The sequence below is a fragment of the Gymnoscopelus braueri genome (assembly GCF_963280865.1).
Source record: "Gymnoscopelus braueri genome assembly, chromosome: 9".
Classification (NCBI taxonomy): Eukaryota; Metazoa; Chordata; class Actinopteri; order Myctophiformes; family Myctophidae; genus Gymnoscopelus; species Gymnoscopelus braueri.
In genome coordinates, this window is record NC_137610.1 from 34,459,309 (window position 1) to 34,485,161 (window position 25,853).

Genomic DNA, 25,853 nt, shown 5'->3' on the forward strand with positions numbered 1-25,853 from the left:
TGCGTATACATTTATAAAAATAATGGGTGAGTGGCAAGAGCGAGTTTCCTCTTTTATTTCTTACATGTTGAATGAACAAGCGTTTCGGCTATCCAGCCTTCGATAGTGTGGATAGCCGAAACGTTTGTTCATTCGACATGTAAGTGGGAAAGGAAACTCAATCTTGCCAGTGCAACCCATTCTTTTTTATAAATGTCGTTGATCTAAGAGGATATCGCACCAGAGCAGTCAGAGTGCGGTGGTAAAAAAACGTTTATTTATTGTGTGTGTACATTGTCATTCTGCCCTTGAGCAAGGTACTGACTCTGAGCAGACTGTGGTTCTACTGGGTGTTCTGTCAACCTGAACCTAAAATATGAAAATTGTCATTTCTCCGCCTCATCTTTACTCTCTTCCTCTCTTTTGTCCTGTCCTTTCCTCTTTCACAGATGGAATCTCCCGTGTCCACCCCTGCTCCTCCCCCGCTGCACCTCCCGCCTCCTGTTGCCAACAGCGACATTTCTTCGCCGTGTGAACAGATGATGGTGCGAACGCGCTCTGTGGCCGTGAACACGGCCGACGTATCTCTGTCTACAGAGCCTGAATGCCTGGGACCCTGTGAGCCAGGCACTAGTGTCAGCCTGGAAGGCATCGTTTGGCAGGAGACGGAGGACGGTACGAGCACGAGCATGTGTCAAAGTGTACTTGAGCATTACACCCAACCCCTAACTGCTCCCGAGGGCTGTACTAATAGCGCTCAGTGCTCCTAATAATTAGCCTTTGGTAAATACAAAAGAAGTCGGGACCAATTTATTATAATAGAATAATCAGTAATATTCTCATTTCTTTTCACGTGATATTTTCCATAATATTGAATAGTAGTACATGCAGTAAGTGCATTTTTATATACTTTCGTATATCTGATTGGCAGTTTTGGTAAGGATTGGATGGAGGATAAATTAGATTTTTCGAAGGGTCCCTCACGGGAGAAATTAAACCGTTGTAGAAAGGACAATTTGTTATTGTTGGTCAAGTTTTTGGATGTGCAGGTGCCTCTTAACTCTCTCAGTGCCAATGAAATAGAAAAATATGTTCATACTGTGCCAGCATTTTATTTATTTTTTTAAGTAAAAAAAAAGTGCTTAGGAAGCGAGATACAGCCTTTTCAGTTATAAGTTAAACAAGGAGTGAATGGAGCAGCAAATCTTTGGATCACGATATCTTGGGTTCTGAACATTCTTAAAAAAGAGGCCGAGGGGGGGGGGCGAGGTGCGGGATAAGGAGGCATACGAGGGAACAGAGGTACCGCGTACTGCCACACCGCCCCGCACTGCTCATCCCAACATTGCCCCACCGGGTCGCCTTAATCGACCCAGTCAATCTGCACATTCACAACCTGAACAGTCAAGGGAGGATCTCTTATCGTTGCACATAAAAGAGACTAAAACATTTTGCAACAAAGAGCTAGAGGTGGAGGTGATGAAGCTACGGTTGAGAGCGTTGGAAGCTGAGCACGTTGCTCCCAGCCTGTTGCTCCCAGTGATAAACAATCTCAGCCATCCTCTTCCACTAGTAGCTTTAATATAAGCGGGCACTTGCACTGGTACCACCTTTTAGAGAGTGAGGTGGATTCATATTTTAATGCGTTGGAGTGCATTGCTTCTGCTTTAAATTGGCCAAAAGATATGTGGCCATTATTATTACGATGTAGGTGGGGAAGGCGCAAGAACTATGCGCTAGTTTGCCAAATAGAACAGAGTTTAAAATATGATGTTGTGAACGTGTATTACGGGCCTACGAATTGATTCCAGAAGCCTATAGACAAAGATTTGGGAGTGGTGCGAAAACTGCCCATCAGACACGTGGAGTTCATGCGCGAAAAGGAGGTATTGTTTTTTTGTAGGAGCCCTCTAGAAGCTCTGTCTGTGAGTTTGTCCGGGACTAATCTTGCAAACCGCTAGACTGATAACCGAAAATACACACTTTTAAATATGTTTTATATTTTCCAAAATATTTTAACTTTAATTTTATTAAGTCAGTGGTGGTCGGATTGGTTACACGTCATAGATACGTCATAAATAGCCTAATACACAGTCACTCTTTCACACCTCCCTGCACACACCTGAGACCTTGTACTCACAGATTTTTTTTTTCATCTCACTGTAGTGGGAACCATGTTTAGCTGTACACGTCTGTATGGATGTGTTTGTGTAGGTCAATGTGCTCATAGACCACCTGTACACTTATACTCACGTCTGTCTGACCTTCTTTTGTTTGTGTAGGTATGTTGGTGGTGAATGTAACTTGGAGGAATAAGACATACGTAGGAACTCTGCTGGACTGTACACGGCATGACTGGGCTCCCCCCAGGTACGTACGCACGCACGCATGCTTGCTAAGGTTGCCGCGGTAACCCGTGTTACCCGGTGTGCTGGCATACGCCGATTACATTACTTGCCCACCGATACCACCATTTACATTTTTATGTATTATTTAATAATTATTATTTTAATCAACAAAACCCATTAAACCCATTTTGTGTGGCACCCACTTTCTTGTAGCATAGTAAGCAAGCATGTTATCAAGTCAGATGGTACGGTACTGTACTAAGCTGAAAGGCGAGCCGAGCCTCCGTCTGCAGCTACAGTCTGGGCAGCTCACAGCGGAGTCATTTGACTTACTAAGTAACAAGAAAGAAACACAATGTGCTCTCAACCCTCAATCTGCTGTTTATTTCCTGTTTGATGTCATGACTGCTTAGCATTCTCTGATTGGATATATTGTCTGGCTGCTTTTATAACCCGATGCCAGGAGCGTCGAGTAGGACACCTACTTGTTGACTACGGTAATTCAGTTTTTTAAAGAAGACCTTAGAAATTAAAATTGAATCTGAATGGTGCTTCCGCCATCCGGTGTCAGATACCAAATCTCCACAACGTGTTAAACCTAACGTGCACGCACACATAGAGTATCCTGTCCAGTGTCCCTACATAACATGTAGTAAGACAAAGTATAGTTTGGCATAACAATGTGATATGGATTTGTTAGCTTCTAAAAGGGGTTCTGTTTCTGTCGAGTCCTAACAGTGGTGTTGTCAGGTTCCAACCGTGGATTTGTCCGATTTTAACGGTGGTTTTGTGTTTCTATCAGGTTCTAACAGTGGCTCTGTGGTTCTCTTAGGTTCTGTGAGTCTCCGACCAGTGATCTGGAGATGAGGAATGGTCGAGGTCGAGGGAAAAGGATGAGACCCAACAGCAACACCCCTGTCAACGATACCAGGTAAATTGTTTAATATTTTTTGTGTGTTAAGCATGTTGTTTTTAGAGCCGATTTTAAGTGCTATAGATGTGAAGCCATGTATAATAAATTATTACAGATGTAGCTGACCCATTTCCATTTCGGAACCGGTTGGTTTTCAATTCTCAAATTACATGATTTATTTGAAATCAGTCCTCTGCTAGCCAAAGTTGACATTAAAAAGAAACTCCAGAGTCTACCAGCAATATCACCACCTATTGGAATAACTAGCTTGCATTTCTTAACAGCAAGCTGTAACATTATGAAGGTACAGGAAATGTTGATATTGATGCATACATGTTCTGAATTAAGTGTCCAGAAATGGAAATTACCATGGTTCTCTAAGCATTGTGGGCTTTAGTTTCATTATTACATTTGGTGGAGATGGAGCAGATGTAGCGAGGTTTATTTATGAGGATTAATTCAATCTACTGTCTGGGACTTATTTTCATGAATAAAACGGTATTTTAACCAATTTAATACCAACCAAATGTATGGTACTGTATGTTAATAATCTATGTAAAGAAAGTATTCGCACATCCACTTAATTCGGATGCAGGTGCGTTGAACAATGAAAACTAAAGCAAACATGAAAAAACATGAACAAAAAATCCTGCACACTGCTCTTGCTCAGCAGCCTCTGCTTTTATTTAAATTGATAGACGTTTCGGTCCCACTGGACACCTTCTCTGTCGAGAGAGTGAGACAACATAAAACTAAATATTTCAAAATAGCCTTAAAACTGATTGAATTTGTGGTGAATTCTGACCGGACACGGTGATGCTCCAATTATAATGCAATAGATATAACTGAGGCTGTCGTCTTACAGTACGTCGTCGGACAACAGAGGAGGAAGTGGGAGCAGTAAGACTCGTGCCTCCTCCGCCGCTGCCAACAGCAGCAAGGGCAGGAGAGGGAGCCAGACCTCCTCGGACCGACGCACTCCTCCCAACAGCGCTGTGGGTCCCTCCCCGGAGGAGGTGAAGGCCAGCCCCTCGTCATCCAACTCCTCTGCAACTTCATCCTCTGCCAACAAGAGGAAGAACAAACCTCCTGGGGCTGACATGGAGCCAAACTCTGGCTCTGAGGACAGCAAGGCCAGCAAGCGCATGCGCACCTCCTCCAACAGCGCCGGAGCAGCAGGTGGAGGAGGGGGAGGCGGTGCAGGAGAAGGTACGATGCCCCCCCATGCCGTCCTCCCCCTCCCCAACGTGAAGACGGAGCCCCTGGCCCCACCTCCACCCTGCCTGGAGCGGAGCTGCCCGTCTCCGGTCTTGATCGACTGCCCCCACCCCAACTGCAACAAGAGATACAAACACATCAACGGCCTCAAGTACCACCAGGCCCGGGTGCACAATGATGACGACGTCAAGCTGGACGCTGACGGAGACAGCGAGTACGGAGAAGACCCCCTCCTCCACCCGGAGCCCACCGGCTGTAATGGAGCCGGCGCTTCCCAGAAGGCCTCTCTCTCCCCTGCACGCTCTACCACGCCCAAGGGGAGGGGCTTCGAGGTGCACAGCCCCTCCCCCGGGAAGCTGGTGGGCGGTGGGGCAGACAGGAAGCAAGGGGGCGGGAGGAAGAAAACGAGCGAGACTGAGTCAGAGTTGATGGACGGCTGCGAGGAGGCGGCGTGTCTAACGGACGAGGCGATTAACGACGGCACGGACGACAGGAAGGGGAAGAAGATGTGTGCCAGTACCAAGGCTGACAACAAACCTCCTCAGAAAGGCCCAAAGCCCGCACGGCCCCTGGGCCAGGCGGCGCCAAACCAGCAGCTCTACTCCCTCCAGCCCTCTGCTTTCCCCGGCCCCGGTCCTGGCCCTGGCCCCTGCCCCGGCCCCGGCCCCAACCCAGCTGTGGGCTCGGTGGTTCAGTCCGTCCCCAAGAGTCCCCAGATCAAACCCCCACCTCCCCCTGCTGTAGGAGAGCCCAACTCCCTGAGCCCCGCCCTCAACAAGGACAAGAAGAAGAAAGACAAGAAGAAGAAGGAGGGTGGAGGGGGTGGGAGAGAGGGGGACAGCCCCAAGGGACCGGGCGGGGGTAAAGTGGGGGGGAAGGCAGAGGAAGGGAGGAGCCCCTACTCCGAACCCTGCCCGTCTGACCCTGGTGCTGCTAAGGCTGACGCCTTGCTCAACGGTACGTCGGACCCCCATCAGAGCCGCCTGGCCAGCATCAAGGCGGAGGCCGATAAGATCTACAGCTTCTCCGACAACGCCCCCAGCCCCTCCATAGGGGGCGGGGCCAGCAGGATGGACCCCTCCCCCCACCACCTGGCTAACCAGAACGGAGCCGACAACTCTTCTGTCAAGACTAACAGCCCCGCCTACTCCGACATCTCCGATGCCGGGGAGGAAGGGGAGGGGCGGGCGGAGGGGACGGGGGTCAAGGCCGTGAAGGTGGAGCCTGATGCACAGGGAGGAGGTGGGACCCACCGTGAGGGAGGGGCCAAGAAGGCCCTGTTCCCTCCCTCCTCCTCCTCCTCCTCGTCCTCCTCCTCTTCATCCCAACCTCCCCCCAGTAAAGAGTCACCCTATTACCCCGGTTACGACAGCTACTACTCCCCGAGTTACCCCACCCACCCCGCCCACCCGAGCCCTGGCCCTGGCTCCGGACCCCCGCATGTAGAAGGAGCCCAGGTGAAGGTGAAGAAGGAAGAAGAAGAGGTGGGGGAGGAGGTGAAGGTGAAGATGGAGGTGATAGAGGAGCGGAAGGCGGAGGGCGGCGTGGGAGGCCCGGTGGGGGGGCCGCAGACGCAGCCCTCCGTCATCCAGCAGCGATCCAACATGTACATGCAGCCTCTGTACTACAACCAGTACGCCTACGTTCCTCCATACACCTACCACCACCCAGACCAGGCCTACCACACCCACCTGATGAACACCAGCCCCGCCTACCGCCAGCAGTACGAGGAGAGGCAGCGGATGACCGAGCAGAGCAGAAACCCGTCGGCCGACAAGAAACCCGACGCCATGGGAGGGAAGGAGAGAGGGGAGCGAGAATGCCCCGGGAAGATGCCGGAGGAGTGGAAACAGAAACCGTCCGCGCCCCCTACCCTCTCCAAGGCGCCCAGCCTGCCTGACCTGGGCTGTAAGGCCCCGCCCCCTCAGGGCAAAGCTAAAGACGCTCCGCCCCCGCTGGCCTCGGAGCAGCCCAAGTCTGTCATCATGCCCAAGGGAGAGGAGGCCAAGACGCCTACCCAGCAGGCCGAGGGGCTGAAGGTGAAGTTGAGCGAATCAGGGCATCATGGGAAGGACGAGCCCAAACCGGGCATGGAGTCAAACCGACCGTCCAGCATGGAGCAGGCCATGTGGTACAGACAGGTAAATACTCACCTGGTTGGTTATAAATATAATGGGTAAATACTGTCCTGTTTGATTATACAAAAGTACTATACAGACAGGCAAATACTTAATATTTGCCTGTCAGTCACTACAGTCACTATTAAGCTTAAAGGGATACTTCACTTTAGGGCCGGGGAAACATTTAAAAAATATATTAAAAATAAATGAAAAAAGTTATGGAAAATTCATGGCCCCCTCACGCATTAGTAGGACACTCTAATGCGTGAGGGGGCCAGGAATTTTCCATAACTTTTTTCATTTATTTTTAATATATTTTTTAAATGTTTCCCCGGCCCGAAAGTGAAGTATCCCTTTAAAGAAGAGGGCAAAGATATACAGTATACAATGTTCACATTAATTTGTATTTAGAAAGTGTTTTGAATGTTTTTTCCTCAGGAGCCAGACTCCAGGCTGTGGCCGTACGTTTACCCCAACAAATACCCAGACACCCCGAAACCCCATGATGAAGACCGGTGGAAGGAGGAGAGAGAGAGAGACAGGGAAAGAGAGAGGGACAGGAAAGGGGGCAAAGATGACAGGCCCCGACCAAATAAGGACATGCCGCTTAAAGAAGAGGGCAAAGAGGGGGCGGAGCCCAGGACTCAGCAGCCGACCTCCTCAGAGGAGCAGCGGGGGGGCGGGAAGGAGGCGAGACCCCCCCACATGCAGTTCTCGTCCCCCCTGCCCCAACACCAGGGCTACCTGCCCTACATGCACGGAGCCTATGCCTATAGCCAGGGTTACGAACCCAGCCACCCTGGATACAGAGGCATGCCCTCTGTCATGATGCAGAACTACCCTGGTAAGACACAGGATGCACTTGTCTAAGAGCCCCCCGGGCGGTTATGGCATATTGGCTGGGCGGAGTTTGCACTTGATTTCCCTGCCTGCTGTTAACCCATTGAGACCTGAAGCCGATTCTACATGTCTCCTAAATCTCAACAGTTTTCTGAAAAACGTATGTTTCTGTATCAGTGGTGCTCAATCTTTTTCATGTCAAGGACCCCCAAAATTATATGTATTTGGCCGCGAACCCCCATCAAAATATTTTGTTCTAGGGACCCCCAGAGGCAAAGATTTGAGTTAAAAATGTTCGCTTTAAAAATATATATATTCAAAGATTTGCACACATTTTCACGATTTTTCAAAAATAGCAGATCTACAAGCTCGTAGCGCGGCACTCGGTGCCGCGCTATGAGCTTGTATATCTGCTATTTTTGAATAGCCCAAAGTGTAAAATAATGCTTTTTAGCTCAAATCTAAAAATGACACAGTTCCAGGTCTTAATGGGTTAAACTCTGCCTTGCTAGTCTCTGCCCATCATGTGACTGGGAGGTTGTCCTTAAACAAATGCATCCACAGTAGCCAAACCATGCACCCCCCCCCCCCCTCTCATCTATTTATCTATCTATCTATCTATCTCTCTTATCTCTCTCTCAAAAGCATGGTCCAGCTGACTAAAGCAGAGGTATTTTGCATGATTCATTTAGCACAACTGGTTGACAGTCTAACTAGCCTACTTCATAGGTGTCAACCACAGCAGTGTCTAGGGACGACCGGTCCCGATCTCCAAGATCGGGGTCGGTCAGATCAAAGCAATTTTTGGGGGAAGGGAATTTTGGCGTTTTGAAGTCTGACCATCAGCTGTCATATATTCAGACGGCAAGTCGCTTGCCTGCAATGTGTCATCAAGTTCTTCCAGGAGGGTTTGCTCCAAAGCTCTTATTCTTCTTATTATTAAGCTTTTATTCATTTAACAACTTGGTCATTGCAATGAATTGATGTCATTTTGCGACATGTAGTATTATACTTTGAGCTGTGATAAGTGTGCATCCGAAGATGACTGCTTGACTATCGCAGTGCTCCTTCATTGCCTTGCTGTTGCATTAAATGCACTGATACGATGTGATCAGTGCATTGACTGTGACCATTTAAACGTGTATACATTGGTCTCGCCATATTTCTGCCAAAATTTGCATTAGGGTAAAGCACCTGTCCACTGCGGAGTCAAAGGGTTTGAATCCCCCACGGTGCGTCCAGCTTGGCTGATTGTCAATATTTAGATATCCGATATTCATTTGATCACACGCCCCCCTTCACATTTTGATTATTTCATGCATGGACTTAATGGATTTCAAGTATAGATGTATAGGACTCCTTGATACAACATTACATAATGAAATAACTAATCAACAAATGAAGTTCTGCCCATTCATTAGGACAATATCAGTCACCACTGCCAGAAGCAGGAATGTGTGTTTTCAATCAGTCTTAACGTGCAGTTTGTTGAATGGGCTTGTATAGGATCAAGTGAATCAAATGAATATCAATATCTAAACATTGGATTTAAAAACTGGGGTGCAAACAAAAGCCATAGTAGACATTGAAATGACCCCAGAAAGTGATGTTACCCTTTACGTGGCGTAACGACTAAATTGAGAAAATAAAGGGATTTTGACCATGATGAGGATGTGATAACTTTAACACTTAACCATCTTTCTAACCCTCCACCTCCACTGACATTCTAACCTCCTCCTCTCCTATCCTTTCTAACATTCCTCCTTTCCTTCACCAGGGTCCTACCTGTCATCCGGCTACTCCTTCTCTCCCTACGGAGGAAAGCTGCCTCCGGGGGAGGAGTCGGGGGAGAAGGGGAGTCGTGCAAGCCCCACGGTGAGCTCCAAGGCTGGTCCTGACACCCCCAAAGCCCTGGAGCTGTTGCACCAACATGCCAACCAATACAAGACCAAGTCCCCCACCGTCCCCACCGACAAGCCCCCCCACGATGCCCGTGACCGCAGCACAGGTGGCGGGCCAGAGAGAGACCGAGACAGAGACCGTGAAAGGGAGAGAGACAGAGAGTCTGAGAGGCCGAGGTCGTCTCCCTCCCAGCGCATGCTGCCTTCCCATCACCACCTGGGCTATCCCCTGCTGTCAGGGCAGTACGACCTCTCCTACGCCACAGGTCAGAAAATACGTGAATGTGGATGTACTAAATACACAAACAGCAGTTTAAATAAACGCTCCCGAGTGTGTAAGGACCTTAAGGGTTAAATGCTCCGTTAATGTGACTTTAATTCCATATGTGATTGACAGCAGATAGTTGCTCTTTCAATCCCTCTGTTAGCTAGACAAGCAAACCGTTAAACCAGCGGTTCTCAATCTATGGGTCGCGACCCAAAGTGGGGTCGCGGAAATGTGCCGTTGGGGTCACGCATTGGCAACCGAAAAAATAAGACTGTTTTTTCTGATCGAGAAACGGGAAAAAGTGGGGTCGTCAACTCGTCGTGACCAGTGTGAAGAGGACGTCAAAGACGGCCACTTGACTCCTCATACACACATACAGCTCCAACATAAAGAGAACCAGCACAACACAACTGATTTAAGCTGTTCATAAACAATATAGTTCTATGAAGTTCAATAGGAGCGGGTGCCAGGTGGCTTAAAAGAGTTTTTGTAACTCAGAGAGCGAGAGGGTTAATACATGGACTAAGGGTCCATTTGGTTCCATTTGTACCCTCTCAGAGTTAAATTAAAGCTGGAGGGATCACTGACTGTGTACATTTTACATGTTGTAGCCTGTGTGCTAGCAAACACAATAAGCCCTCAAATCGGCATTTGAGTCAACAAACGGTTCAATTTAGGATCGTGATCGCGATGTAACATTACCAAGCGGGCAGCCGCAGGTCATGCTCACAGAGTCACAGACAACCCGACCAGCAACAGCTGCTGCCCGGGACGGAGAAACCTACAGAAACCCCTCCACTGCTTTTATTGATATTGTAGCGTTTTATGGCCCGAGCTGGAATCGAACCCTGTGCTCCAGCTCAGTCAGCAGCAGACTCAGCTGCGTCTCACGTGGGAGCGAGTCGCGATCGCTACAATATTATTCATTCATTTCATTGATAAGATAGGCCTACAAATCAGCAGGAATCACTGCTGTAATTTCATTTTCTAATACATATTCATATATAAGGCCAGCAATGTATGCAGGGATGTGTGTTTTCATGCTAGGTTTGCGGCCCCCTGCGTTAAACCATATACTTCGTTGACTGGGGTCCCCCAGGGCTCTATACTATACTTTCCCTCGACACCAAATCTCTTTGCCGAAAATAGTTGATCCACAAGCTGACCGTTGTGAACTTGAAGATATGCTAATTTTGCAGACTGTTTGCCCCCGAATAGGGTTGTTAGGGATCAAGAGGCTGAAGTAATAAAACTGGTAATGCTCAGACAGAAGCGTCGGTCCAAGTCCATCCTAACTGGCTATGATCCCACAGGTCTGTCCTCATCAGCCATAGTGGCCAGTCAACAAGGCTCCGCCCCCTCCATGTACCCCCCTGCACGGAGGTGAGAAAGGTGAGAATACACACAATAATAGCTGTCACAAATTACCTGAATTCAACCGTTATTTTATTGATGTAACATGTATATTGCCATCTAGTGGACATTTTTTATTTTGTTAAATGTGACAACAAAGTGCTGAGAGAGAAATATTTTCACTTGGTAAGTCACAAAAGTACATATATAAGTACAAGTATTTATACACATTGCATACATGGTAGGGCCGTCGTTTTAACAAATGTCGTCTTCTGTACCCTCCCATAGGAACACCTGATTGGCTGAACTCTGCCCTCCCTGGGGTCATGTGACTGGATCACATGAGGAAGCGTGTGACGTTGACTGGTTTATATTGGAACATCAGTTCACTGGTGTGTATGTGCGTTTGATTTGTCTGCCTGGGCGTTCCGGCTGCTTGCTTCCCCCCTCCCCACGGGTTCTGAGATGGGCGGGGCTAATGGATGTATAGACTCCTCCCTTTTTACTCCAGTACCGCCCAGTCAGCCAGCCAGCCAGCAAGCCAGTCAGTCAGTCACTCAGCCCTGGGTACAGCACTGAGATCTTCCCACAGGAGGGAAGGCAGTGTTCTGTTCGAGACGGTTCTGGTGGATCCGGACTTGCACCTACAACCCGTTAAGACCTGTGAGGGGTCGGGAGGGGGGTGGGGTGGGAGTGGGGGTTGTTTTGACACAAACTGGATTATGTTTGGGAATCACTACATTCATCTAAGTTCTGCATCTAAAGTTCTAAATGGTTCTGACTTGTTCTGGAGGAATGGGTCGACGGAGGGTCTCGTATTTGGAGTAATGTTTATTTTGAGCCAGAGAAGAAGAAGAAGAAGAGGAGAGTGGTGAGGTCACTCTATGGCTCTCTATGCAAAACTGCTGCTGTCCATCACTCAGACTCAGCCAATAACTGACAGTTCTGCCTGCTTGGACCCGCCCCCGGGCACTTAGTGATTCTGTTGTCGTTTCTAACACACAGCACTTCCTGTTCACCTCTGGAAAAATTGATTTCCTTTTTTCCATAATATGAAACATTTTGTTGCCATGTCGGTCGCTATTGTTTTCACGTTTGTTTGTTTTTATGTCCGGGAGGCCGGTTGTCGATGCCCTCAACAGTCCCCACTTACACTCTGAACCCGCAATGACCCCCCGCTGATCCCTGACCTTATGTCTGTGTCAACTCACAATTCAAAGGTCAGTGGACAGCCGATGGGCTCCACCCGGCACCAACCTCCCCACCTCCTGCTCTCTGCTGGAAGAGAAGGAGTTTCTGTCTGGAGGAACTGTGATGTCATTGGAAGTACTCAACATGGTGCGGCGGGAGGCGGGGCTCTTGGAGTGACGTGGGAGGATGAGCCAATCAGCCTTGGTTTCTGTGGCTCTGTGGCTCTTCCTCTAGAACATTGCTGCGTGTTGCGTTTGGTCCAGGAGAGGAGAGGAAGGGCCTGGAGCCTATAACAGCCTGGTGCTGATGCTCTGAGACTTTGGCTTGTTGTGGCGCTGTGGACAGGAGCTGGACACTACCACCCCCCTCCCTCCCTCCCTCCCTCCCACACACACACACACACACACCCCAGCAGGAGGCTTTAGTTCCTGTTTGGGGAGGAACTACTTCCTAGTTGGTGTGGTGGATGTACTTCCTAAATTGTGGAGTCGAAGAAAATTAGCCTTCCCTCCATCTCTCCACTGTGCAGAGGACTGTAGATCTGGAGAACAAATACTGGCTCTGTAACAGCACTCTCCTCTCCATGTGTTTTCTGTATATTCTGTACAGAGGAATTATTTTAAAATAAAGTAACAGGTTGTTGGATGCTATTGAAAAAAAGAAATTCTTACTCATTTCTTCATTTTTTTCCCCCTCTTTTCTTTTTTTTGTCTGTTAGCCTTGTTGTTTATTTTCTACGGTTGTTTATATGCTATTAAACCTGTAGCTGGTGGTAACGGCTTTATAACTCACGTCTTGTGAATTATTTTTCAGTTTTAAACTCTTCCCTCTATCCCTCTTCCTCCCTCCATCGTCTTTCATTCGCCAACCTGAGTCTGTCAGTCAGAATCCATCAATTCTCTTTCACACTCATTTCAATTGTGCGTCACCTGTTTGGTTTGATTGGCTGAAGGACTAGCATGTACATGTGTTTATAAAATCGTTACTTGTTAAAAGCATATGGCTGAGAGACGCTTATGAGAGAGAGACAGTCACTGGGTGATGAAGAGGCGAAGGTAACCCCCCCCCCCACACTTCCCTCCACCCTTCCCAACCACAATGACCTCGTCAACTGGAGTTGTCAATGCTTCTCTCCCCAGAATGTTCTGGGTTTTCAATCACACCATTTGCAGAGCGCGTTCAAAAAGGTATTCGCTTTAAAGGATCATTGGGGTTAAATTTTAACAGTTGTGATGTCATATCCTGATTGGGAGTTAATGTTCGGTCCATGTTACTGATGAAACGCGTTCAGCTCAGATGAAGCCACAAGGAGCTCAGCGATCACCAACCCTGTCTAGAGACGAGAATACTAATTGTAGAAAGAGTGAGTTTTAGATGTTCCCTGTCTCCTAGTTGAGCCACTGTGGTGAAAGATTGGCAGGTCTAGTTCTTCAAATCATAAACAAAACATTTTAACTTTTTTTATTCTTTAACGTTGGAGGACTTTTTATTTTTCTTGTTTTACTAATGTTTGACGCCCACCATAGCTGTGAACACACACAAACACACACAAACACACACACACACACACACACACACACCACACTTGCGTTTGTGTGTGGCTCAGTATCAGTCAGTGGTACTTGAAAGAAAGATGTTTACAACACATTTTCTTTGTTTTATTTTTGTCCTTATGTTTTGTTTTGTCCACACCCTTCTCCTCTCTCCCCCCCCCCCTCTCTCCCCCCAGGGAATGTCTCTGATGTAAAGTGTACTTTGTCACATTTCTGTTTTTATACAATACTGTAATTTGCCTTTGTACATTTAGGCAAAAAATAAATCTTTTTATGAGACAATCACTCCAGTTCAGCAGCCAGTCTGTTTATTTCAGGACTAGAATGTCTTGCTGGTAGTATTCTGAGCCAGGGGTTCCCATTTCCCAAACCCTCCCATGCCAAGGACCCCGAAGCAGCCATGGACTCTGGCTGCTCACAACCCCTAGCGATGTGAAGCGTTGTGAGCTTGTACATCCTGCTATTTTCACAGTTTTGAGATGTTTGAAAAGTTCTGGAAATATTTTACAATGACCCAAAATTAGGAATACTGAAAGAGTTTTAACACGGCACAATAATTGTATGTATGTCATTTGAATTTAAATGTACTAACCCCATTGAGCATTTGTAATGCTCATTGTAAAGCGCTTGTAAATGGGATGATGCCATTATCCCATTTACATGCACACACAGACGCGGCGGTAGAGGAAACCATCAAAGGTACCAAACTACTCATTGGAAGCAGTCAAGTATAAGTGTTTTGTTCCAGGACACTTCCATGCACAGCCAAGGGGATTGAACTGGGAACCTTATGATTAAAAGGTGGTTGCTCTACCTCCTCCTGAGCCACTGCCATCCCAGCTGATGAGCTGTATTCTATCCACTTTTATACCAGCATTAAGTCATTTTTATCAATTTCACCACAGTTCGTGCTCTTTGTCTCTGTAGAGCAGAGTCAGACAGTGCTGTTTGGCAAATGTTGCCTTAAAAAAAACATTTTGATATGAAATGAATTTAGAAATATATCTTGTAACCATTACAAATGGGAAGCAATGCGTCTGTCAAATCAGGCCGGGTATATTGGTATTCATGAGCTCATAGCTGCAGTGTCACTGCTGTTATCATGTGAATACTGACATACTGCACGTGCACGCTACTGATGCTGGGCTCTGGCCCTGTGCCAGCACAGTTATGATGCAATGTGGTGAGTTGGCCACAGAGAGACGCTATTGCACTGTTAGTGCTTAGTATCACACTGTTGGGTTGGTCTACTCTACCGTAAATGAACATCAACCACATTACAGGACCACATTGGAAACGAAGTGTTTTATTAAGCTTTTGTGTATATTCTGGGTTTAAGTTATATTCGTGTTTACTTGTGTTTATTTTACCAAAATCAACAGATTATGTTGGGGTTTCCTTCTGCAGGTTTTTGTAATGGCCGACAGAAGAAGGGAATTGAATTGGCCTGTCAAGATTATGTAAGCAGCCACGTTGTCTTGGCCGTCAAATTAAATACGACAGTAAGTAAACGATAGGCAGGCTGCACGTGGGCTGCCTGAGATCCCTTCTTAGGGAATGTGTGGAATTAATTATTCAATTATTAGCTTCTGACCTCTAAACTCTATCTCCCATTCTCCCTCTCTCGACTCTAAATAATTCATTGTTTTAACTTTTAAATACTTACGAACAAGGTCAAATTCGTGCCTGTCTTCCTCCCTATTCGCATCTCTGGGTTTAATCCAGAGGATTAAATCAATTCCATTTATAAAGTCTCCCTTATCAGTCTTTCCCCTCAGCATTTCAAAAAAGATTAAAACACAGGATGATAATCCCGTTTGAATGAATCCATGGTATTCGGATTATGGCCGAGATTTGTGATTTGAATATGGTGAAAACCCACTCCAACCACTAGAGGTCACTGTTTACAACCCCTGACAGCGCGGTGAGAAGATGGCAGGAGGATCACAATCACCCCGCGAAAAGATCCATTTAGGTGACCGTTTACAGTGTTTTGACATTATGTTAACATGATGTTACACATCAGATCACATGATCTACTACATGATTGTTTATGTAGTCGATAGGTCGCCAATTTCGGACGGTGTAGCTCCCCCTGCCCGATAACAAACGGAGGACATTTGATCACACAGACTGTTCCTCCTTCAACCACAGCTCCCCACACACCGACCGACCGACCGACAGTGTTGCCATGTCCGCTTATTATAAGCGACTTTGGGCTTTGTCTGTGAAGTTGCTTGTAAATATTAGTGGTGGTTGCAGTTTTTGGGGCTTGTTTCCAAAGTGTAGTTTGGGCTGGTTTCACAATGTTTTAATTATTTTGACCAGTCAAATATTTTCAAGTGTTTTCTTGGACCCCCTTACCAAGCTTCCAAATATTCCACATTTTATTTCAAGATTTTTTGCGTAAATAGCAGATCGCGACGCGTTGTGATCTTAGAGTAGAGTGGCTATTTTCAATGTATACAGGTTTAAAAGGGCCGGCTAGTGCCCTAGATCAGGGGTTTTCAACTGATTTTGACCCAGGGACCACCATCCTGACTAAGAGCAACCTGGGGACCACCACTATATTGTGCGTGGTGGGTCAATCATAGACCCACCCCACACAATAGTGGTGGGGGGTTCATGCACCACAGGGAGCTGGAGAAAATAGCTATAATATCAATATAATATCTAATAAAATAGTGATTTTGTTTGAATATGATGGAATATGATTAAGGATTACTGTGATTATGGTAAGCTCATTTCATATCACACACACACAATACAGTAAGAACTCCTGTAAGTTATTAAAAGTAAAACAATAAAATAAAAAGTTTTATTTTATTTTTATTTTTTTTGCCAGGGACCACCTGCAATACCTCCGCGGACCACCGGTTGAAAACCCCTGCCCTAGATGCTTCTTTTGGGCTTCTTTTCCTAGACCTATAGTTGCTTATTTGTCTCACACAATCTGGCAACACTGGTCACAGCTCCCCACACCGACCGACCGACTACAGACTCCTATCTATCTCCTCTCTCCTCCTCCGCTGTTTACTCCTCCCACTCTCCCTCTAGTGTCCTCGTCCCTCCTTCTCTCCTCCTCCGTTACCGGTCTCTCTCCTCTGACGGAGAATGAAATACTTTTCTGTCTTGTGTTGTGTGTTGTGTGTGTGTGTGACTCTCTGTAATAAATGGTGTTAATAACGGGAGAAACTGTGTAGGACCGGAGACTCTCAGGTAAGACGTTGTTTTGTATGTGTCGTGTGTCTGTTGTTGTATAACGGGACCGTTAAAGGGGGGTAGATGGATTATCTAATGTTTTGTAAAAAACGCCTTTGACCGTTTTACCCTCCGATCCGTGGAACGGTTCAGTCGCTCACCGAGGGTTCTAATAGGTTACTAGTCTATTTATGGTTCAACGGCTGTTTGTCGTCAACCTTAAATTACAGTCCAGCATACAGCAGTGTGAATACAACTACAGTGGCGTTGATACAGATCACTGGAATATATAAACCATTTCGTGTGTGTGTGTGTGCACGCTTGGGCTGCAATTTGGATTTAAAAATATATATTTAGAATATATATGTCTATAGAATCTATAGATATATATTCTGTATACAGAGAGAGAATATAATGTTCTCCCATATTTGTCAGAAATGTTTTTGGATTTCGAAATAGATCTATTTTTGGTTTTTAAATGATATGACATGTGTATTTGTTTTCTTGTAAGGGAGCTCTGAATTATTATACAGATTGGTTGGTCCTTGGCCACTGATGGTCGTCTGCTGAGTTGGCACATTAACCCTAACCTGGCATGGCTCACTTGAACCTTAGACTGCTGCTTTAGGAAAGATACACAAATAAAGATAGTTACTTTATTAAAACACACACACACACACACACACACACACACACACACACACACACACACACACACACACACACACACACACACACACACACACACAGTCCCTAATACCCTAGTCTGTTATGTAAACAACATGAATAAATCCTTACCCACCACAGGGACAACATGATGGTGGTAAATGAACCAGTTTTAAAACTGCAAAACAGAAGCACACTACCTGTGTTGTTTTAACTCTAGTAAAATGAACAGTTTTTCCAGCTATGTCAATACATGGTGTTTCAAAAAGGAAAAAAATCAAGTTGTCAGTCACTGACTGAAAAAGTAAAACCACTCTCAACTGGATTTGATTCTGTCCCAGCTTTCAGTGGCACTGATTCTCCAGGAGATAATATCACTATACAGTAGTAGGGCACGCATTACGCATTTATTATTTATGTAGTAGTGGTGCTGTTAGTAATTGTAGCAGCAGCAGTACTAGTAGTAGTAGTAGTAATGCGTATAGGTGGTGGTGGTGGTGGTAGTAGTAGTAGTTATACTAGTTGTGGTAGAAGTAACTGGTAGTAGTAGTAAAAAATGGTGGTGGTAGTCGTATAGTAGTTATACTAGTGGTAGTGTTGCCTTGAGTGGAATTGGTTGTCCAAGAGAGGTTTACACTACAGTCTGTTGTTCATTACATATTTTGATTGTATTGCTTGGTTTTAATTTGAATTCCTAAAAAGCCACAAGGCCACTGTACTAAGTATATAAACAACTCAGTCATTAAACGTTCATGTTCCAGGCAGCAGTACTATCCCTCAGCCAGGCCACAGATCACGCAAGAGCTGGATTAAACTCTACATGGACCATTAACTCACATTAATCCACTTGAATCCTAGCATCCTTATTCGGGGGGAACACTAGCCAAAAATAGACGATCTAGATCAGCTATTTTCGTTGAAGAGATTCGGTGTGAGAGGGAAACGTGTTGTGAGCTTGTGGATCGTCTATTTCTGCCATTTCTCAAATATTTTGAAAGTATAACATTATTAAATATGTCAGTCATTTTCTGTATTTGTCATATCTGCCCTGAGCAGGTTCTGTTTACAAAGCCTAAAAGGCAATCAGAAATGTAATTTGTATTCATATGATCATTGCCAAAAACTTAATTGAATCATTAATCGCAATTATTTGTATGACAATTAATCGTCAAGTAAACATGTCACGATAGTGACAGCCATCTGTGCAGAATAAATGAACAGTGTGTCCCTTTAACCAGCAGCAGCAACAGCACTCTCATGGTTCTGTTATTTACACTTCACAGTCCACTACATCTGAATGGAGGACTCCTCAGATGTTCTCTCTTGCTTGGCATGGTTTTGTGTGTGTGTGTTGGTTCAATGTGTGTCTCCAGAGCAGAGGCACTGAAACAAAACAGGCTTTCACTGAAAAATATTGCAGGTTTGAACCCCTGCTACAACAACACTGCACAAACACAGCCACAAACACATTACATTACAACAACATAAACGCTCAACAACACAGCACACAAACAGCATTACAACAACAACATGACTGCACAAACACACTACTGCACTGCACAAAAACATTATAATAACACAACTACAGAAACACAGCACAAAGACAACATTACAGAAACTCACCTACACAAACACGCAGCACAGTATAAACACAATACAACTACACAGCACAAACACTACAGCAACACAACTACATTAACACTAGGGCTGCACTGTCTTTGTGCTCATCAGTGTCATATCTTTGGTCAAATGGTATGTAATGGCCTCTGATGTTATTGTTCCTCTGTGAGCCTGATGGATGAGGAGATGGGTTGTACATTGTTCTGGTTATTAACACGCAAGTTGTGTAATGAGATGAGGGCAAGGTACAACAGCTGTCCGAAGAAGGTGTTTGAAACAATCGTCAGGTTTCACGATTACATAATTTTAAAACATAAAACACAATGTTTGATTATTTGTACAGCGCTATACAACAACACAGCACAAAAAAAAAAAAATCCAACAATAACAGTACTACAGAGCACTAGCACAACTATACAGCACAATTACACAAACACATGGTGTGATTAGACAAGTCATGCTGGACACACTTAGAAATATAGCAATACTATTGCACAAGTTATGTTACAGGTATTGAACATTGTACATATTAGATAGTGCACACAGAAACACAGGTGCATGCGTGTAATGAGCAGGGGGTGGGGGGTGGAGGAGGGTCCTCCTGCTCCAGCCAGTTATGCTCCTTGTGAGTCACAAGGAAACAAGGTTCCAATCAGTCATCAGTCCTGTCTTGCATGTCTCCTGTCTCTTTGCCCTCAGCTTCCTGTTCCCTGTATCTCTATCAATCAATCACATTTTATTTATATAGCACATTTCATACAGCAAGTGCAACCCAATGTGCTTCACAGAACACAAAAAATAAAATAAATGTTTTTAAAAACATTAATTTTGAAAGAAAACACAACAGGGAAAAGCAAATGTAAGAAGAATAGAAATTAAAAAGGAGTAATGCTAAAACCTAGGTAAAGGCAATGCTAAAAAGGTGTGTCTTAAGATTTCTTTTGAAACTGTCTATGGATTCAGAGAGCCGCAGGTTCACACAGGCAGGCTGTTCCACTTTGTAGGACCATAGTAGCTGAAGGCTGCTTCTCTGTGCCTTTTAGTTCCAGTTTTATTTTTTCCCTCTTGAACATTTTAAGAGACCAGTGCCAGAGGACCTGGTCTCTACACTCTCCTATCTCCAAAAGTAGTCTTTAAAAGAGTGTTGAGTTTCAATTATTATTTTCATTACAGTTTAATTGCAATTACAATTGAATTTGGTAATTCATATTGACATCTTCATTCATGAAACCTGTGTCTATCTGTGTGTGTGTGTGTTTGTCCCGGGCATAATTTGGGCACCGTCTGACCGATAGTCTTCAAACTTTGTGTGTGTGTCGCTGATGACCCCGAAGTGTGCACTGCAGTGTCAAGTGGGAATTTGGTGAGACCGGCGGTTGTCGAGAAGCGAAAATCCATGAGTATCTGTATCTGTCTCTGTCCGTTGGTCTGTGGAGGACGCACCAAATCTCTGTCTCTCTGTCTCTCTGTGTGTGTGTGTGTGTGTGTGTGGGGGGGGGGGCGGCGGCATCGGCTTCCCTGATTGGCCGAGCTTTGCGTCACATTTATGCCGCTGCACCACTATAAGCAGCAGCATGCACAGCAGAACTCCATTCTTGTTCTGAACAATGCACTAAATGGATTATCTGTCTGCAGGGTCATCTGTCATTCATGACCATACTACGTCATTAACACGATGTCAGCAACATCAGTGATCCCTGTAGGTCCATATTTGGCCAATCGGTCATATGGCAGTGGGTACCGCACTGGGTACTCTGGCAATGGGTACAGCGGGTAATCTGACAACAACTAGGCTACAACAAGTACAGCGGGTATTGCATAAACAGGTGGGTTATGGATACCCAACTTGCATCGTTCCTGACTTGCTTCGTTCCCAAGTACCGTAGGCTGTTGCCCATTTATAAATAACCCATGTTGGATTGTAATATCTAATCATTAGATAATACATACTCGCTGTACCAGTTGTTAGAGTACCCTGTGTGGTACCCATTAGATTCTAATGGGTACCACACAGGGTACTCTTAACAACGGGTACAGCGAGTACTCTGACAACAGGTACAATGGGTTGCATTACCGGGTGGGTAATGCAACTTGCATCGTTCCCGACGTACTTAGTTCCTAATGGTGTATCAGATTTGTGTTGTCATTACCGTATTGAATTTAGCATGTTGGGGTTGAATGTGAAGAGGCCAACACTTAACCTGCACAGTTGAGTTGTTTATTACTGACAGAGCAGAACTCATCCATCCAAGTTTTGGAACCCATACTGATTCCCATATTAGATTTAGATCAATTTTTTGTATGATTTTGAACATGTTAAAATAAATAAATGAAAAGGAGTAGAACTACAGTACAGTGCACAGCTCAGTTGATGCCATCGCTACACCAATCACAGTGCCCGCAAAAGTAGACCAATCACAGCGAACAACACAGCTCAGCTGACACTGCCATGTCAATCACAGTTCATATACAGTAGCATCTTGGCTCATCATTGGTGACTTGTAGGCATTGTTCATGATGATGGAAAGCAGTTCTCCTACTACAGTAAGTTTCCATTTACTGCAGGGGCGTAGCCACGGGTGGGCTGGAAAAGAACATAGAAAGCTGGCCCACCCAATCGATTTAGCAAAAAAAAATATATATATATTATAATTGATTTTTTGATAATGCATTTTTTATTAATAAATTGTATTTTTACTCAGTTTGTAAGTTTTATTTATTTATTAGACCTGTCTTGTTTGCTTTGTAATAACATGATTGTTACAGTACCAAGAATATTGATTATAATGATGCCAATTATAATAGATGAGATCACCATTATCAGCCATATACTAGTTGAGAGACAACACCGGTGAACACCAGTGTCCTTGACCTTGAGCTAGGCAATCGAACCCTACCTGCTCACTCATGAGTCTATATGTGGCTAGAATGTAAAGGTGCCTGGTGGTGGGTTGTCCTGATATGTTGGTTGGAGGTTGTGGCTGGTTTTGCTGTAAATCAGAGTTATTACAGATAATTTTAAAGCCATTTGTTGTGTAATTGGACCTCACTGTGGACAGAAATAGGACAGAGACAGGAGGACGTGTGACACGGGTCATGCGCTGGGCTTGGAACCCATGATGTTGGCTGGCTGACCTACGAGTCGAGGATAACCCCATGGATCAGATTTCTAACTGTGTGTGTGTGTGTGTGTGTGTGTGTGTGTGTGTGTGTGTGTGTGTGTGTGTGTGTGTGTGTGTGTGTGTGTGTGTGTGTGTGTGTGTGTGTGTGTGTGTGTGTGTGAGAGAGAGAGAGAATTTGGCAAAGACACACACAAACACATGTAGGTTTTGCTCTTGTGGAAACTGCATTCTGCATTGGCTTGCATTCATGGCGTGACTCCTAAAAGATGCCTAACATTATTAAACTGCTGTAAAATCAATTGTGTCTTTAATTCGAAATATGTCCCCAATCAACACACCTGATGTCTAAATTACAACACTTGTCCTCACACAAACACACAACAAAACAAAACAAAACAACAAAAACAGTATTAACCACTTAAGCCCTGTTAAATAAAATAGGAGAGAAAATGGGTGATGCATTGTGAGCTTGTAGATCTACTATTTTGGAAACCTTTCGATTCATTATTTATTTATTTTATTTTTGCCTACAAAATTGGGACGCCAGGGTTAAAGTGCTCAACAACAATGCCTGTTAAAGGTCAAACCAAGTCATGATCTGTGACCTTGATGTGTTATGTAACAGAGGGATGTATATTGTTGCTGTTGGGCAGAAACCTTGTATCGTATTGCATCGTGACGCGTTGTACTTGTGACCTTGTGTATCGGCTATTTTCACTGCTTTATTATTATTTTAGATAATAAGAAAGGAACGGTTTTGGATATACAAGGTTTCCACCCGACAGCAACAATATTAATAAAAGCACTGTCTATCCCACTGGATACAGCAGTCTGGCTTCCCTCAGGTCTTCAGTGATTTAATCAGCAGCATTCTAGATGGTTCCCTGTACGCCTGTCATGGAAACAACGGCCTACCTGCTCTACTGTGTGTGCGCGTGCGTGTGCGTTCAATTCAAACTTTATTCCAGACACACAGGGGGTCCATAGAGTACATACAAATCATCAACATCACACAACAAATGAAACAATAAAAATAAAACTTAAAATCATAAATATAGGCTGACTCTCCAGTGACGGAGCCTGGACGAGTACCGGAGACAGCTATTCCCAGGATTGACTATATCCTCAATAATACTGTTCTGGGACTCATCCAGGCGAGACATGAATCCATACATAGAGAGCCTCACATGCAGGGGCGTCACTACCGTCACGCAGACAACGCGGTTGCGTTGGGGCCCATGACGTTAGGGGCACATCCCCACCCAGGAAAAAAAAAATGTATATATATAAAATAAAATAAAAATGACTTAAAAAATAAACTTGGGTGTGCCCCAACATTGTAATTGTTAACTGTTGTTTATGTACCCGAAATCCGTCACAAACCCGCGAAAAAAGTATCAGAAACCACTAATAACCGCAAAATGTTCGCGTCCGGGTGCACATGCGCGTTCATGAGGGCCCGCTGTGACCACCTCGCGTCGGGGCATACTGTTGCCTCGTTACGCGACTGCTCACATGTGTGGATTCCACACGTTACAAACAAGTGACTGGCACTATGCCATCTAGGGACCTTAAGTAGTATCCTCAGGGCATCATTGTAGGCCACTTTAAGCTAGCAAGCAAACAGCAATGTCATAAAGTACAGAAGAGTCGGTCAACCAAGAATGTATAGTGTCCCGACCCTTTGTTGACTCTTAATATACACACACACACGCACACACACACACACACACACACACACACACACACACACACACACACACACACACACACACACACACACACACACACACACACACACACACACACACACACACACACACACACACACACACACAGAGAGAGGGGATGTCCTTTAACCAATGACATCACCCTCCCCTCTTCTCTTAGACACACACACACACACACACACACACACACACACACACACACACACACACAGCTCAATTCAAAGAAGCTTTATTGGCATGAGAAAACATCTAACCTACAATCCCGATTGTGGCTGAAGAAAGCAACGACCAAAAAACCCACCAAAAAACCCGACCAAAAAACCCGCTGTTGCCAGATCGTGCGCGAGCAACAAGCAACCTAAGCGAGCAACAAGCAACCTAACACACAAAGCTGCCCACTGCGCATGCGTCGACGCACTTTCTCTAACCAATTTACACCCACTTCACGCTTACAAAACCTGGACATGGCAACGTCGCTCATCGTTCTGTGATTGACAGCAAAAGCTGGCCAATCAGGTGGCGAGTTCGAGTGAGCCCGAATGGCTCCGAGTGCAGCCGACAAAAGACGAACGCCAGCCATTGTTTTGTGCGAGTCAGGGTGCGAGTGCCTTCATTTCTTACTTTAGCTTATAAAACGCTCTCAAACTTCTTCTCTGAGGCACGGAATTTACTTATAACATATCGTTTGGATAGAATTTAGTTGTTTCACTTCATATGTGTGCTCAATTATTCATGACAGAGAGCGAGAGAGAGAGAATGAGCGTGAGAGAGAGAGAGAGAGAGAGAGAGAGAGAGAGAGAGAGAGAGAGAGAGAGAGAGAGAGAGAGAGAGAGAGAGAGAGAGAGAGAGAGAGAGAGAGAGAGAGAGAGAGAGAGAGAGAGAGAGAGAGAGAGAGAGAGAGAGAGAGAGAGAGAGAGAGAGAGAGAGAGAGAGAGAGAGGGCCAGAGAGATGGAGAGAGAGGAAGGACGGCAGGAGGCGATGCGCTGTTAAAAATTTAAAAACTTTTTTGGGGGAAATTTTTATCCCACGATTTTTGAACCCCAAAATAAGCGAGCCCTTGCTTATTTTTGCGCGGACGTAATTTGTTTGTCATTGTGGTGAATGTTTGTGTGTGCTGCTGATGTTTGTTGTGTGAAGCTTAATGTCAGAGTGTTTGTGTTGGAGCGCCTCAGTGCGGCTGCAGAATTCATGTGCAACATCTTGCATGCGTGGCTGTGGCTTCACAGTTTTCCTTCGCAGTGTCTGTAGGTCACGGCCTGGAGACCCCAGGGTCTCCAGGGACCCCTAAGGGGGGTGGGGGGGGGGGTGAGACCCTCTGGGTTTTTTTTTTTTTTTTTTTTTATCCCATGATTTTGTACCCCCAAACGACATTTTCTTTGGGGGGGGTAGGGGGGGGGGGTACTAGAATTCTGCCCGCGTAGCGGGCAGAACTTCTAGTACGTTTACATTGCCAAAGCAAGTGTCAAAATATAATAACAACAGTTTAAGAAGTATATACAGTTGGAGGGGGTACAGCATTGTGTTAAGCAGAGCTATGTCACATTGCGTCGTTATATACATGTTATACAGGCTATAAACACACACTATATTTGTGTGTGTGTGGGGGGGGTCTGTTTCTGAGCTCAGGAAGTAGGGAGAGGAAAGCTGCAAACGTCTCATTTAAACTGCTTGTTACCATAACAACGGAGAGAAAAGAGCCCTCCTGCTTAGCAACCATACACACTGTAGAAAGAGAGAAAGAGAGTGTGTGTGTGTGTGTGTGTGTGTGTGTGTGTGTGTGTGTGTGTGTGTGTGTGTGTGTGTGTGTGTGTGTGTGTGTGTGTGTGTGT

General features: G+C 45.3%; 2 protein-coding genes across 5 annotated transcripts in view; both read left to right on the plus strand.

The window, feature by feature from the left end:
- The window catches only part of LOC308091475 (zinc finger protein 609-like), a 40,657-nt gene extending 26,694 nt beyond the window's left edge, over nucleotides 1–13,963 (plus strand). For both annotated transcript variants that reach the window (XM_080437109.1, XM_080437110.1), the window contains exons 3-10: nucleotides 429–654; nucleotides 2,262–2,349; nucleotides 3,160–3,258; nucleotides 4,106–6,599; nucleotides 7,017–7,422; nucleotides 9,196–9,585; nucleotides 10,901–10,979; nucleotides 11,229–13,963. In XM_080437109.1, coding sequence (XP_080293235.1) covers nucleotides 429–654; nucleotides 2,262–2,349; nucleotides 3,160–3,258; nucleotides 4,106–6,599; nucleotides 7,017–7,422; nucleotides 9,196–9,585; nucleotides 10,901–10,974 — 3,777 coding nt within the window. In that variant the 3' untranslated portion in view covers nucleotides 10,975–10,979; nucleotides 11,229–13,963. The remainder of the gene's footprint in view (nucleotides 1–428; nucleotides 655–2,261; nucleotides 2,350–3,159; nucleotides 3,259–4,105; nucleotides 6,600–7,016; nucleotides 7,423–9,195; nucleotides 9,586–10,900; nucleotides 10,980–11,228) is intronic.
- Nucleotides 13,964–16,774: 2,811 nt separating this feature from the next.
- Nucleotides 16,775–25,853, plus strand: part of LOC308091439 (GRAM domain-containing protein 2A-like) — a 42,363-nt gene continuing 33,284 nt past the window's right edge. For 2 of the 3 annotated variants that reach the window (XM_080437057.1, XM_080437059.1), the window contains exon 1: nucleotides 16,777–16,903. The gene's annotated coding sequence lies outside the window, so the exon portion shown is untranslated. Of the gene's footprint in view, nucleotides 16,904–25,853 lie in introns of all 3 variants that reach the window. The other variant, XM_080437058.1, reaches the window with a different exon arrangement.